Raw genomic sequence first — 15,117 nt, forward strand, 5'->3', positions numbered from 1 at the left:
GGCCACATGATATCCATTGGAGAGGAATCCAAAGCACCAGCTCTGGAAGAAAAGGCAGAAGAAAGAGAACATGGAAAACTGCTCTGAATGCTCGTAGCTCCTCTACCTCCTCTAAATTCCAAGATCAAAACTAAACCCAGAAACTACCTATGCCTCCAAAAGGGGCCAATGCAGGGGCCAACCACAAGGGTGATGAAATGTCTTCCATTAAAAAAAAAAAAAAAAAAGACACCTGGAATGCAGATCCTGTCCTTCCATCCAAGCCAAAAAGCCAAAACATGACCTGAGAGGCCACTGGCTCCAAAGCATCAATGTTACTATTGACTCCATCCACTTAATCCCATTCCAAAGCTTCAAGGGAGGCAGTTTCTAACAAAACAACAGTGGGATCCATAAAGAGCAAGGCAAAAGCTATCAAGCAGCCAATGCTTCAACCACCTTCACACACAAATTTTAAGTATGTTTAACCTTTCAGGAGATCCAAAACCAGAGTGGTGAGGCTCAAACCCAAGTAGACAGTTCATGTAGCTAAGGAGCATGCCACAGACAAACCCCTCAAGTAGGTGAATGCTCTTTCCCCCTCAACTCCACTGCTCACTTCCTCCTCTTAAAAAGCAAGGCATTATTCTCTTAGACACTTCTGTTGTCCTGGTTAGTAATGGAACCCACCTGCCTATCTCTGTCTGAGGCCCAAGAAGGCAAGTTCTCTGGACCGAAAAGCCATTCTCTACTTAGGCAATGGCTTAAGTATTAACAGAGAAAATGCAAAAATTCTCACAACCACTGAAAAGTCAGGGAAGGCAACACCTCACTAATGATTCCTGGGCTGGTAGGACAATCTTCAGAATCCTGCAGTGTTCCAGAAGACAAAAGTCAAAGGGAATTACTAGGACTCTGACTCTGATGGCCTATTTATTACTCTGATAACCACGAAGAAGGGGATGAAAATGACAGTAGAGAATGTGTTTTGGCAAGTAATTTAGGTGGAAGGGATACTCTCACAAACTTGGCAACAGACTAAGAAAGAATTAGAGAGGAGGGAGGGGCAAGATGGTGGATGAATATGGAGCATCAATAGTCAGCTCATCTTACAGGGTAGTTAGCAATCACTCAGAGCTATCTAAAGCACCTGTTTGGGGGTTTCAGGAGACCAGAAGAGCATCCTGCAACATCCTTGAAAGAATGGAAGGAGGAGACTGCCCATCTGCAGTTAAGTTGTGTGAGCCAGTGCCCATCCTCCACTGGTGGCACAAGCTGCTGCAGGAGCTATTCTCTGGCTGGAGTTGGAAGCGCCATGTCCCAAAAACGGGAGGAAGAGATGGTTGGCCACTGGCTTCAGCTACTGATTAGTAAATTCTGCTGGCTTAAATATCATTCTAAGAACAGGTAAAGTTTGAACCTGTCCGAGTCAGAAAGAGGCCGGTAGCCACCATTTTAACTCTGTCTCTGGCATGAGGGGAAGTAGGGCTAATTGAAAATCACAAGATGGTAGGGACCAGCTTCTTTCCACCCAGACAGGATGGCAGCCCTACCCTAAGCTCCAGCACCACTTCCGGCAGGGAGGAAGCTGGCAGGACCTGCATTAGCCTCTCTGGGTAACTGCAGGCGCTTTTGGCTGGCACAGACTGAATAGTCAGACACCTGCTCCATCCTCATACTCCGATAGGAGAGGAGCTGGGTTTTTTCAGCTTCTCTGGGCAACTGCAGGTGCTTTCAGTCCACACAAACTGGTTTGTTTGAGCACCTCTGATTCCATCTCCACCCCTGCACTATCTCCCATGGATAGGAGGGGGCTGGTGTTTCCTCAGCCTCTCTGGGCAACTGCAGGTGGCTTTTGGTCCATACAAACTGGTTTGTTGAGCACCTTTTTGTTTTTTGTTTTTTAATTTATTTCTCTTCCCTACCCCCAGTTGTCTGCTCTGTGTCCATTAGCTGTGTGTTCTTCTGTGACCACTTCTATCCTTATCAGCGGCACCAGAAATCTGTGTTTCTATTTGTCGCATCATCTTGCTGTGTCAGCTCTCTGCATGTGCAGCGCCACTCGTGGGCAGGTTGCACTTTTTCGTGCTGGGTGGCTCTCCTTACGGGGTGCACTCCTTGCATGTGGGGCTCCCCTATGAGGGGGACACCCCTGCATGGCAGGGCACTCCTTGCATGCATCAGCATTGCACATGGGCCAGCTCCACATGGTCAAGGAGGCCCAGGGTTTGAACCGTGAACCTCCCATGTGGTAGGCAGACACCCTATCCATTGGGCCAAGTACGCTTCCTGTTGAGCACCTCTGATTCCATCTCAACCCCTGCCCTACCTCCCATAGGATAGGAGGGGGATGGTGTTTCCTTAGCCTATCTGGTCAATTGCAGGTGCTTTTAACCTGCATGAACTTGACTGTTGGGTGCCTGTGGCTTCACACCCACATCTGATAGGACAAGAGGGGGATGGTGATTTTCCCCAGACTCTCTAGGTAACTGCAGATGCTGTAGGCCCACACAGACTGACTAGTTGGACACCTATAGCTGCATCCCTGCCCCCAATTGATAGGAGGGGAACTGTGTTTCCTCAGCCTTTCTAGGCAATGGCAGGCACTTTCTGCATGCACAGACTAGAATGGTGAATACCTGTGGATCCACCCCCAACCCCAAATAGGATAGTAGGGGGCTGGTGTTTCCTCAGCCTTCTCAGGCAACGGCAGGCACACTCAGCCTGCATGGACTGAACTGTTAGGTACCTGTGGTTCTATGCCCATGCCCTAAAGGGCAGATGGGAAAATAAAATATAACAGCTAAAATCCAAAGGTCAAAATGGGTGAAATAAGAACTGCCTTTACAGAAATAACATTGAGTGTTAAATGGATTAAACTCTCCAATCAAAAGACCCAAGGTGGTAGAATGGATAAGAAATATGAGCCATCTATATACTATCTACAAGAGACTCGCCCTAGACCCAAGGATACCAATAGATTGAAAGTGAAAGGCTGGAAAAAGATATTCCATGCATGCAGTAATAATAATTTAAAAAAAGCTAGAGTAGCTATACTTATATTAGGTGAAATAGACTTTAAAACTGTTATTAGAGACAAGGAAGGACATTATATATTGAATAAAAGGGGCAATTTACCAGGAAGAAAAAACAATCATAAATGTATAGGAACCTAAGCAGGATGCCCAAGATACATGAGACAAACACTGGCAAAACTTTTGGGAGAAATAGATATCTCTACAATAATAGTTGGAGACTTAAATACACCACTCCTGAGAGTGGATAGAACATCTGGGCAGAGGGTCAATAAAGAAAGAGAGAGAGGGAAATGGATGTGTCTCAAGCAGTTGGGCTCCCGTTTACCATACAGGAAATCTGGGGTTTGATGCCCAGGGCCTCCTGGTGAAGGTAAGCTGGCCTGATGAAGGCAAGCTGGCCCCCTCCTAGGAGTGCCGCCCTATGCAGGAATGCTGGCTGGTGCAGAAAGCTAGCAGAGCAAGATGATGCAACAAGCGACAAGAGGAGAGACAATAAGAGACGTAGCAGAACAGGGAGCTGGGGTAGTGCAAGAGAATGATTGCCTTTCTCCCACTCCAGAGGGTCACGAGATCAGTTCCCGAAGCCACCTGATGAGAGTAAGGGCAGACACAGAAGAACATGCAGCAAATGGACACAGAGAGCAGACAACGGGGGGAGAGAGAAATAAATAAATAAATCTTTAAAAGAAAAAAAGAAACAGAGCTTGAATAATAAGATAAATGAACTAAACCTAATAACATATAGAACACCATACCCCAAAACAGCAGGATATATAGTCTTCCAAGTGCTCATTGATCCTTCTCCAGGATAGATATGTTAGGTCACAAAGCAGATCTCAATAAATTCAAGATGATTGAAATTATACAAAGCACTTTCTCTGATCATAATGGAATAAAGTTGGAAATCAACAAAAGGCAGAAAAAGGGAAAATTCACAAATATATGGAGAGTAAACAACTAACAAATAATCAGTGGGTCAAAGAAGAAATTGCTAGAAAAATCAATAATTATCTCAAGACAAATGAAAATGAGAACACAACATATCAGAACCTATGGGATGCAGCGAAGGCAGAGCTAGAAGGGAAATTTATGGCCCTCAATGTTTACATTAAAACAGAAGAAAGAGCTAAAATCAATGACCTAACTACACAGCTGGAGGAAATACAAAAAGAACAGCAAACTATCCCAAAGCAAGCAGAAGGAATGAAATAACAAATATCAAAGCAGGCATAAAAGAAATTGAAAAAAAAAAAGAGAGAATTAAGAAAACCAAAAATTGGTTCTTCAAGATTAATAAAGTTGACAAACCCTTAGCTAGACTTACAAAGAAAAAAAGAGTGAAAATGCAAATAAGTAAAATAAAAAATGAAAATGGGAACATAATTACTGGCCTCACAGAAATAAAAGAGGGAAGCGGACTTGGCCCAGCGGTTAGGGTGTCTGTCTACTACATGGGAGGTCCGTGGTTCAAACCCCGGGCCTCCTTGACCCATGTGGAGCTGGCCCATGTGCAGTGCTGATGCACGCAAGGAGTGCTGTGCCATGCAGGGGTGTCCGTGCATAGGGGAGCCCCACACGCAAGGGGTGCACCCCAAAAGGAGAGCCGCCCAGCGCGAAAGAAAGTGCAGCCTGCCCAAGAATGGTGCTGCACACATGGAGAGAGCTGACACAAGATTACGCAACAAAAAGAAACACAGATTCCCATGCTGCTGACAACAGAAGCAGACAAAGAAGAACACGCAGCAAATAGACACAGAGAACAGACAACTGGGGGGGGGAGGGGAAAGAAATAAAAGAAACAAAAGAGATCCTAAGAGGATACTATGAACGAGTATGTCAACAAACTAGACAATATAGATGAAATGGAAAAATTTCTAGGAAGGCAGGAACAACTTATACTGCCCTAGAAGAATTAGAAGACGTCAACAAACCAATCACAAGGAGATTGAAACAACGCCCCAAAATGAAAAGCTCAGGACCAGATATTTCACAGGTGAGTTCTATCAAGCATTCAAAGAAGATTTAATACCAGTTTTACTCAAGCTTTTTGGAAAAACTGAACAAGAAGGAATGTTACCAAACTCATGATATGAAGCCAATATCACCTTAATACCAAGTTGGGTAATGATATTATGAAAAAAGAAAATTACAGACCCATTTCCCTAATGACTATGGATACAAAAATCCTCAACAAAATACTGGCTAATGAATCAACAACACATTAAAAGAATTATTCATCATGATCAAGTGGGATTTATGCCAGGCATGCAAGGGTGGTTCAACAAAAAATCAATCAGGGGAAGAGGATGTGGTTCAATTAGTTGGGCTCCCATCTACCATATGGGAGGCCTGGGTTCACATCCTGGGGCCTCCTTGTGAAGGCAGGTTTGCCTCCATGCAGCGGAGTGCCTCCCAGCCCGCAGATGCTGCAGAGTGTTGCAAAGCTTGCAAGCACTGCAGAGAGCTGACTCAGCAAGGTGACGCAACAAAAAAAAGGGAGACAAGCAAAAACACAGAGGAGTGTGCAGCAAATGGACCCAGAGAGCAGACAGCAAGCAAGCCACAAGGGGGGAGGGGAAATAAATAAATACAGACACAGAAGAATGCCCAGTGAATGGACACAAAGAGCAGACAGCACACAAAAAGCCACAAAGGAGGGGATAATAAAAAAAAATCAATCGGCATAATACAACACATTAATGAATCAAGGAAGAAAAATGACATGATCTTATCGATTGATGCAGAAAAGCATTTTTCAAGATACAGCATCCTTTCTTCATAAAAATACTACAAAAGATAGGAATTGGAAGGAAACTTTCTCAACATGATAAAGGTCATATAGAAAACCCACAACTAACATTGTACTCAATGGTGAAAGACTGAAAGCTTTCCAGTTGAGATCAGGGGCAAGACAAGGATGTCCACTGTCACCACTGTTGTTCAATATAGTGCTAGAGGTTCTAGTGAGAGCAATCAGGCAAGAAAAAGATATAAAAGGCATTCAAACTGGAAAGAAAGAAGTACAACTTTCACTATTTGAAGATATGACCCTATACCTAGAAAGTCATGAAAAATGATTTCAGGAGAGCATCAAGATACAAGATCAATACACAAAAATCAATGGTATTTCTTTACACTAGTAACGTGCAATCAGAGGAAGAAGTCAGGAAAAAAAATTCCATTTACAATAGTGACTAAAAGAATATTTAGAAATAACCTTAACCAAGTATGTAAAGCAATGGTATTTAGAAAATACAATGCTTTACTAAAGAAATTTAAAAAGACCTAACTAATTGGGAGAATATTCCATGCTAATGGATTGGAAGATTAACTATCATTAAGATGTCAATTCTACCCAAATTGATATATAGATTCAATGCAATCCTGATAAAAATTCCACTAGTATTTTTTAAACAAATGAAAAACACAGTTATCTTTATTTGGAAGGGTAAGAGGCCCTGAAAAGCCAGAAATATATTAAAAAGGAAAAGCAAAGTTGGAAGACTTTCACTTCTGGACCTTCAATCATATTACCTAGCTACAGTGGTAAAACAAGTATTGTACTGGCACAGACCAATGGAAGCTGATCATTCAGAAACAGACCCTCACATCTATGGTCAAGTGATTTTTGACAAGCCTGTCAAACCCTACCAGCTCGGTAAGAACAGTCTATTCAACAAATGGTACCGGGAGTACTTGATATCCATAGACAAAAGAAAGAAAGAGGACCCCTATCCCACACTTAATACAAAAATTAACTTGAAATGGATCAAAGACCTAAATATAAAAGCTAAAACCATAGAGTTCCCAGAAGAAAACATAGGAAAACATGTTCAAGACCTGGCAGTAGGTGGTACATTCTTAAATCTTACATCAAAAGCACGAGCATTGAAAAAAAACATGGATACTTTCATGATTCAAAGGACTTCATTAAGAAGATGAAAAGGCAGTCCATTCAATAGGAGAAAATATTGGGAATAAGGGTTTGATTTCCATTCTATATAAAGAGATCATACAACTCAACAGTAAAAGAGCAAGTAATCCAATTTAAAAATGGGCAAAAGACTTAAATAGACATTTCTCCAAAGAGGAAATACAAATGGCAAAAAAGCACATGAAAAAGTGTTCAAGATCACTAGCTACTGGGGAAATGCAAATCAAAACTACAGTGAGATATCATTTCACACCTATTAGAATAGCCACTATCAACAAAACAGAAAGCTATAAATGTTGGAGAGAATGTGGAGAAATAGGAACACTACTTCACTGCTGGTGGGAAAGTAGAATGGTGCAGCCTCTGTGGAAGACAGCGTGGTGGTTCCTCAGGAAACTAAATATAGAGCTGCTGTATGACCCAAGTGTTGATCAACCAATGAATGGATAAAAATGTGGTATATACATACAGTGGAATATTATGCTGCAGTAAGAAAAAATGAAATTGGGAAACACATGATAACATGGATGAATCTTGAAGACACTAAGTGAAGTATGCCAGACACAAAAGGACAAATGTTGTATGGTCTCACTAATATGAATTAAACATGAAGAATAAATTCATAAAGTTAAAATCTAGAGTATAGGTTATTAGGAGATAAGAGGATGGCTGTGAAGGAATATTGATGCTTAATGTATGTAAAAATTTTTACTAACCTGACTGGAAGTGTGTGGAAATGGATAGAGTTGATGGTAGCAGATTGTAGTGAGCAGCAGCTGGTTTATAAATGCGATTGTTGCTAAAAAGGGTAATCTAGGGATATAAATGGCAGTTGAAAGAAAGCTAGAGAATAATCTAGGGACTGAACCCAGAGGAGGATGAGAATTATGGTTGATGGTACAGATGCAAGAATGTCCCGAGAACTAGAACAGATGTACATCACTATTGCAGAGTGGTGGGAATGTGGAGAAGCATGGGAAAAATACAATTAATTTACCTATGGAGTATAGTTAACAGCAATACTATAATATTCTTACATCAATGTCAAAGATGTATTGTGTTAATAATAGGGGAGTATGGAAAAAATATGCCAAATGTATGCTGTGGAGCATAGTTAGTGGTAATAGTCTGATGATATTATCTCAAAATCTGTAATAATGGTGTAGTGTGTTGGTGAAGGGTTGTTGTATGGGGATTATACACATGGGCATGACTGTTTTTAAGTTGACACCTTCTATGGTAAAAATATACTTTAAAAAAAAGAATTAGAGGACAAAAACATCTTAGAGCATACATCTGAGGAACAGTGGCAGGGAATTTGACAACAAATTGGAAATTAGTCAGGAGTCTTAAACAGAGGCTTGCAATTGAAGAATCAGGGCAAAGAAATATTCTAAAATAAAAGAACAAAGAAGCAAAAATAGGAATAAAAAGTAAACTCAACAGAAATCTCAACCTGAGACCCACACTAGCAGAACAGCAAAGCATACTGGGGTTTAGGGAGTATGTAGAGGTCACTGATTCCCCTATTACCACTTGACAAGCAAGCCCTGGGCCAGGTAACACCTGCAGACAAGGCAACAATAAGGAAAGAATAAATGAATTTAAAAGCACGGAAATGGAAGGACACAAAGGTTTCATCATTCATCATGAAATGCAAGACTATTTGGAAACATAAATGATCTTTTTTTATACTACTGCATCCTCTATTGTCTTACTTGATATTTTCTAGAGAAAGCATTATGACTTCTGTTCCCAAATATTTATAATATGTAAATTCTAATTCTTTATTCATTTTAACTTATGTACCTACATTGCATTTAATTATTCTTTCAAGCATGTATTATGCCCCTTATTTAAAACACATGATGGGAAGCGGACTTGGCCCAGTGGTTAGGGCATCCGCCTACTACATGGGAGGTCTGAGGTTCAAACCCCGGGCCTCCATGACCCATGTGGAGCTGGCCCATGGGCAGCGCTTATGTGTGCAAGGAGTGCCCTGCCACGCAGGGGTGTCCCCCATGTAGGGGAGCCCCACGCGCAAGGAGTGTGCCCCGTAAGGAGAGCCGCCCAGCGCGAAAGAGAGTGCAGCCTGCCCAAGAATGGCGCTGTACACACACACGGAGAGCTGACACAACAAGATGACACAACAAAAAGAAACACAAATTCCCGGTGCTGCTGATAAGAATAGAAATGGTCACAGAAGAACATACAGCAAATGGACAGAGAGAGCAGACAACTGGGGGGCGGAGGGGGGTGGAAAGGAAGAGAAATAAAAAAAATAAAAATAAAACACATGAAATGCGTAGTAAGATAAGGTCTAAATAGAGTGTTTTATTCTCAGAATTTGATCTAGAATTTTCTGAAATATTTCTGATTCATAATATTGAAGACTGTACTTTTAGAACTCAGTCAAAGCAAACATTTAATCTGGTAGATAAATTGAGATCCTGCTATTCATTGTTATTTTGAAGGACCTCTTGAAACTGCATGATTTTCTTTAAAATAAAAAAAAAAGTTAAGCCTGAGTTGGCTTATTTTATGAAAGGCCACGATAACTTTATAACCAGTGAAAGTAACCACCACTGTTGCACTTCTACTGTACTTAGTTTTTTATGCATTTATACAATAAATTTAGATTTGGTGAGGAAGGGGGAGAATAAAACATGAGCCAGCCACAGGCCATGGTTTGCCAATGTGATCTTTTTAAATTGAATATTGCATTGAAATATTCTTTATCTCAACTACTTAGTTTTTTATCACTCCCTTAATTTTGCCTTAGTAAATTTTCAATATTGAAAATTGCCATGCACCACGCATCCATGCCCAAATATATGGACTGCTGGTGTTAATTATGACAATTTACCAATAAACATCCAAAGGTTAAGCAAGTTAATCACCAGGACTCCACTTCCAACTCACCTGGGATCACAATCAATGAGGGCCCAGCCGCCATGGAACTTTTCATCATCAGGTAGCAGTAACTTCATGTAACTCTGTAAAAGCTGGCTAATTAGTTCCTGATGGCTTCTCTGATTTTCCTTATGCAAAGCTTCATGCTCTTTCTCCTTGGTAAATATGGAATAAAGGTCTTCTGTCACAGGAATGCCTTGCATCAAATCTAGAGTGGAAGTGTTAATATCTACCATTATCTTAGTTTACTAATACATTTTTAGAAAAAGAAGACCTAAAACTATAAAACTCTTAAAACATAGGTGTCAATCATTAATTTCTTAGAGATGACACCAAAATCACAAACAACCAAAGAAAAAAATTAATTGAACATCAAAATTCCAAATTTTTGTGTTTCAAAGGACTCCATTCAAGAAAGTGAAAAGACAAACTACAAAACAGGAGAAAATATTTACAAAGCAACAGACAAGGGACTTGTATCCAGAATATATAGAGAACACCTGCAATTCAATAATGAAAAGACAAGTTATCCAATTTAAAAATGGGCAGTTTTTCTTTTTGGAATTGTAATGAAATTGTTCTAAAATTTTCTGTGGTGATGAATGCCAATATTGTGATTATTCTAAAAGCCACTGATTATATACTTTTGATAGGTTGTATGGTATGTGAATATATCTCAGTGAAACTGCTTAATAAATAATTGGCAAGAATAGCCAGAAATAGCAGCTATGTACAGCAGGGGGAAGAATAGAGAGATTGAGAGGTGAAGAATTTTCTTTTTTGTCTGTTTTTTATTATTATTTTATTGATATAATGAAAATGATCTAATAACGATTGAAGTGATAAATGAACAACTATGTGATTACATCAAATACCATAGATTGTATACCTCAGATGAATTGTATGCTTTATTAATATGTATCAATACAATCGATGTGTTTTTAAAAAATGGGCAAGTAATCTGAAAAGAAAAGGTAACTCCCTCTTGGTGGGACATTTGGTTAGCCTTAATAAATCATCAAAATCCCATTCCCTATGAAGTTATTTGAGCCAATGAAACTGGAGGGAGCTTCTGGAAAAGAAGATTTCCCAACCACTGGGCCTACATGGGGAAGCAGTAAGCCCTGATTGCTTCTGGCTATTGAATATTGTATTACATAAGGCAAAACCGTGAAGACAGCCAGCTTCAGGAACAGGATGAAGCTGACACTATGGATGGCCAAATAAATAGACAGAACCTGCATCTTCAGGGATATAACCGAGTAGCTAAATCAACCAAAAGAAGCAAGATATCTTAGTTTTCCTTAAATAAACTGCTCAAATCCAATTTTTCAGTCATGGTCGGTACCCTATCCATAGCAAATGAACCAAGTTTTCTTATCTACACCAGATTTCTCAAATTCCTAACTGACCTGTGGCTAGGTCATACTAGCCATGTATGTGCTAAATAATCAGGTCAAAAATAGGATTTTAAAAAGAATTTCAGGGACCATAAGTCAAATATATTTGTAGAACATTTTACATTTGCTCTAATCCTAACAAGTTAACACATTTGTGAAAACTAAATTAAAAACATGCCAAGGGGGAAATGGATGTGGCTCAAGTGATTGGGCTCCCACCCACCATATGGATTGTACTGGGTTCAATTCCCAGGGCCTCCTGGTGAAAAGCAAGCTGGCCTGCGCAGTGCAGAGAGCTGGCTGGCCTGTGTGGTTCAGAAAGCTGGCTCAACAAGATGACACAACAAAAAGAAACACAGAGAAGAGACAGTGAGAGACACAACCAACCAGGGAGCTGAGGTGGCTCAAGCGATTGAGTGCCTCTCCCCCACATCAGAAGGTCCCAGAATTGGTTCCCAGTGCCTCCTGAAGAGAAGACAGGCAGACACAGAAGAATGCACAGCAAATGGATACAGAGAGCAGACAGCAAGTGCAAGTAGCAGGGGTAGAGGAATAAATAAATAAATAAAATCTATTTTTAGAAAATCATGAATTTTACTGGGCAATCTACCTTTTATTTCCTCTTCTAAAAAAAGGGTAAAGTTGGTTAGGATACTCTGTAACTCTGGTACCCTAATATTCTGTTAAATGATGCTTGTACAAAAGGATGGTGTATTTGTCCACAGCAAGACCATAAGACAAATAAATGCGTGGGGAAAGAAAATAATCTCATTACATCTCTTAGCCTTGCATAATAGCAAAACACATAAACTATGAAATTTTCAGTTGATGGTGTTTTAGGATATTGTATTCCATTTATAGGAGCCTGAAACTTGCTGTTACATGGTAAACTAACAAATCCGTATGGAAATAGGTGGTTTCTTCTGTTGCTCCAGCCTAAAATACTTACCAAACTCTACTCTTGTAAAAATTCAAGTTTGACTTAGTAAGATGATTGGTATAAAAACACAAGTATATTACAAAAAATAAGCAACGTTAATGAAGTTGATTTCCACAAAATGTTAGTCACAGAAGGAATAACAAATTTTAAGGAAAGCATTTCCATTTCTTACCTATAACAGCTTGCCTATAAGCATCCTTAAATCGATTCAGATAATACCTATTTGCTGAGTTAACTCCATCTTTCATTACTCCTGCTAACTTCCTTTCTCCTGTCCTTGTAAAGTCACCCTGTTAAAGGAAAAGTCATTTTGACAATTTATTCAAATACAAGAACTCTCCTAAAATCAATTGTGGCCTTTCGGTTCAGGACTGAAATTTCTATAGGCTACTGTGAAAGTTTACACTTTCAAATATCATAGTTAAATGAAAATATCTACTAGTATTTGTCTTTGGCCCAAGCATATCAAATAATTAAACATGCTATTTCTGGCATCAAGGCTCCACAGCTACATAGTCTTTTAGGGTTAAGACATTCTTGGTAATTTGTAGAGTTTCTACAGTTTATAGTTGAAAACCTATTATATAACAGACACCAAAACAACAAAAAGATTTTTCAAGTCTTAAATTGGTATAGTATTCAAAACCCACATATTTTTGATGCAGGAAAAAGTAGACAGTCCCCTAGAGTTTATTGCAAGGGGAATTTAACCTGTGTGAGTGGATGTGCATGTAGAGAGAGAACAGAGGTTGCTATACTTCACTCTTCATTACAATTACCTGTAGAACAATCCAGTAAAGATTTCAATTATCTTGTTTCCCTTGCTTTTCAAAACAAAGGTATCAGAGCTAGTCTCTAAAGAGAGAGTGACTTAAACTTAAGGCAAGGAAGGTATTGTTGTGTTTTTTTTTTTTTAATTATTATTTTCCCCCTTCATACCCTCCCCTGCCCTGCTGTTTTTGCTGTCTGTGTCCATTCACTGTGTGATCTTCTGTATCTGTTTCTCTTTTTGTCTTCTCTTCTTGTCTTTCCCCTCTAGATTCACCAGTATTTGATCCTGGGGACCTCTGATGTAGAGAGAGGTTCCCTGTCAATTGCGCCACCGCAGTTCCTGGTCTCTGCTGCATTTCACCTTGACTCTCCCCTTCATCTCTCTTTTATTGCGTCATCTTGCTGTGTGACTCACTTGTGCGGGTACTGGCTCACTGCACAGGCACTCAGCTTGCTGGGTGGGCACTGGGCTTGCCACGTGGACACTGGCTCGCCAGGTGGGCACTATGCTTGCCACGCAGGCACTCACACAGGCACTCCACTCACCACGTAGGCACTCAGCTCACCTCGTGGGCACTTGGCTCACTGCACAGGCACTCAGCTCGCCACACAGGCACTGGCTTGCCACACAGGCTCGCTTTTCTCTTCTTCTTCACCAGGAGGCCACAGGGATCAAACCCAGGACCTCCCATATGGTAGGCAGAGGCCTTATCACTTGAACCATATCTGCTTCCCTATTGTTTCTTATTTCCCCCATTCTGACCCATTTCTATCCATGGCAATCTTAGAAATGGGACTTGTCTTAAAATTGACAATTTAGGAAGACCATGCTACCAATTAGGTAGATCATTCACAGGAAATGTTAGTATAGCAAAAAAATATCTGTTAAAGAAGAGAGGGGTATGAAGGCTGAGTCTAAAGAAGTTTAAAAGGAAAAAAAAGAAGTATTTCCTTTTAAACTATAATTTATATAAGAACTTTTAAAGTTTGTTTCTCTTAATTAATGAAAAGCTTTTTGCTATTACTCAACCAAAAGATGGAATATCTGACGTCTATTGAACCCTTGAGGGTACAATTTGCCATATGAGAAATATCCTTAGATGAATTATTATCTTGATAGAAAATTAATAGAAAGCTAATTTAAACTAATACAACCACTTCCTATTTCACACAGAGGGACTACTTAGGAACTTTTTGACACTTAACTTAAAATTCTGTGAAGATTAGCTCTGTAGACTCCTAGAAAGTCTTTATTAATAACAATTACAAAAGTTGATAAAATATCTCAAGTATTTACTATGTACCAGGGAATGTTCTAAAGCTCTCACATGCATTAACTCAGATGAAGAGACAGGCACAGAGAGGTTAAGTAACTTGCCTAAGGTAGCAGAGCTAGTAAGAGGCAGTGTTGTGATTTTAATTGAGAGGAGGCAAGCTATCAGATGGGGAGGTGGAGGGGGAAGAGGAGAAGGGAACCCCACCTATAGACTCATTTTGTTTTGTCTATACAGTTTTTTGTTGTTGTTGTTTTTTTAAAGATTTTTTTTTTATTCTGCTCCCCCAGCCCCAGTTATCTGTTCTCTGTGTCTATTTGCTGTGTGTTCTTCTTTGTCTGCTTCTGTCATTGTCAGCGGCGTGGCAATCTGTGTTTTTTTTTAAAGATTTATGTATTTATTTATTTCTCTCCCCTTCCCCCCACCAGTTGTCTGTTTTCTGTGTCTATTTGCTGCGTCTTCTTCTTTGTCCGCTTCTGTTGTTGTCAGCAGCACAGGAATCTGTGTTTCTTTTTGTTGCGTCATCTTGTTGTGTCAGCTCTCTGTGTGTGTGGCACCATTCCTGGGCAGGCTGCACTTTCTTTCACGCTGGGCGGCTCTCCTTACGGGGTGCACTCCTTGTGCATGGGGCTCCCCTACACAGGAGACACCCTGCATGGCAGGGCATTCATTGCACGCATCAGCACTGCGCATGGGTCAGCTCCACATGGGTCAAGGAGGCCCGGGGTGTGAACTGCAGGCCTCCCATGTGGTAGACGGATGCTGTAACCAGTGAGCCAAGTCCGCCGCCCATCTGTGTTTCTTTTTGTTGCGTCATCTTGTTGTGTCAGCTCTCTGTGTCTGCGGCGTGATTCTTGGGCAGGCTGCA

The 15,117-nt window shown here is 40.4% G+C and overlaps 1 protein-coding gene across 1 annotated transcript in view; it reads right to left on the reverse strand.

The window, feature by feature from the left end:
- INPP5F (inositol polyphosphate-5-phosphatase F) overlaps positions 1-15,117 on the reverse strand; it is a 99,502-nt gene that overhangs the window by 11,720 nt on the left and 72,665 nt on the right. Inside the window, exons 14-15 of the mRNA XM_058298283.2 lie at positions 12,377-12,494; positions 9,874-10,072 (exon numbers count right to left, since the gene is read on the reverse strand). Coding sequence (XP_058154266.1) covers positions 9,874-10,072; positions 12,377-12,494 — 317 coding nt within the window. The remainder of the gene's footprint in view (positions 1-9,873; positions 10,073-12,376; positions 12,495-15,117) is intronic.

The sequence above is a fragment of the Dasypus novemcinctus genome, chromosome 6 (genome assembly GCF_030445035.2).
Source record: "Dasypus novemcinctus isolate mDasNov1 chromosome 6, mDasNov1.1.hap2, whole genome shotgun sequence".
NCBI classification, from domain to species: domain Eukaryota; kingdom Metazoa; phylum Chordata; class Mammalia; order Cingulata; family Dasypodidae; genus Dasypus; species Dasypus novemcinctus.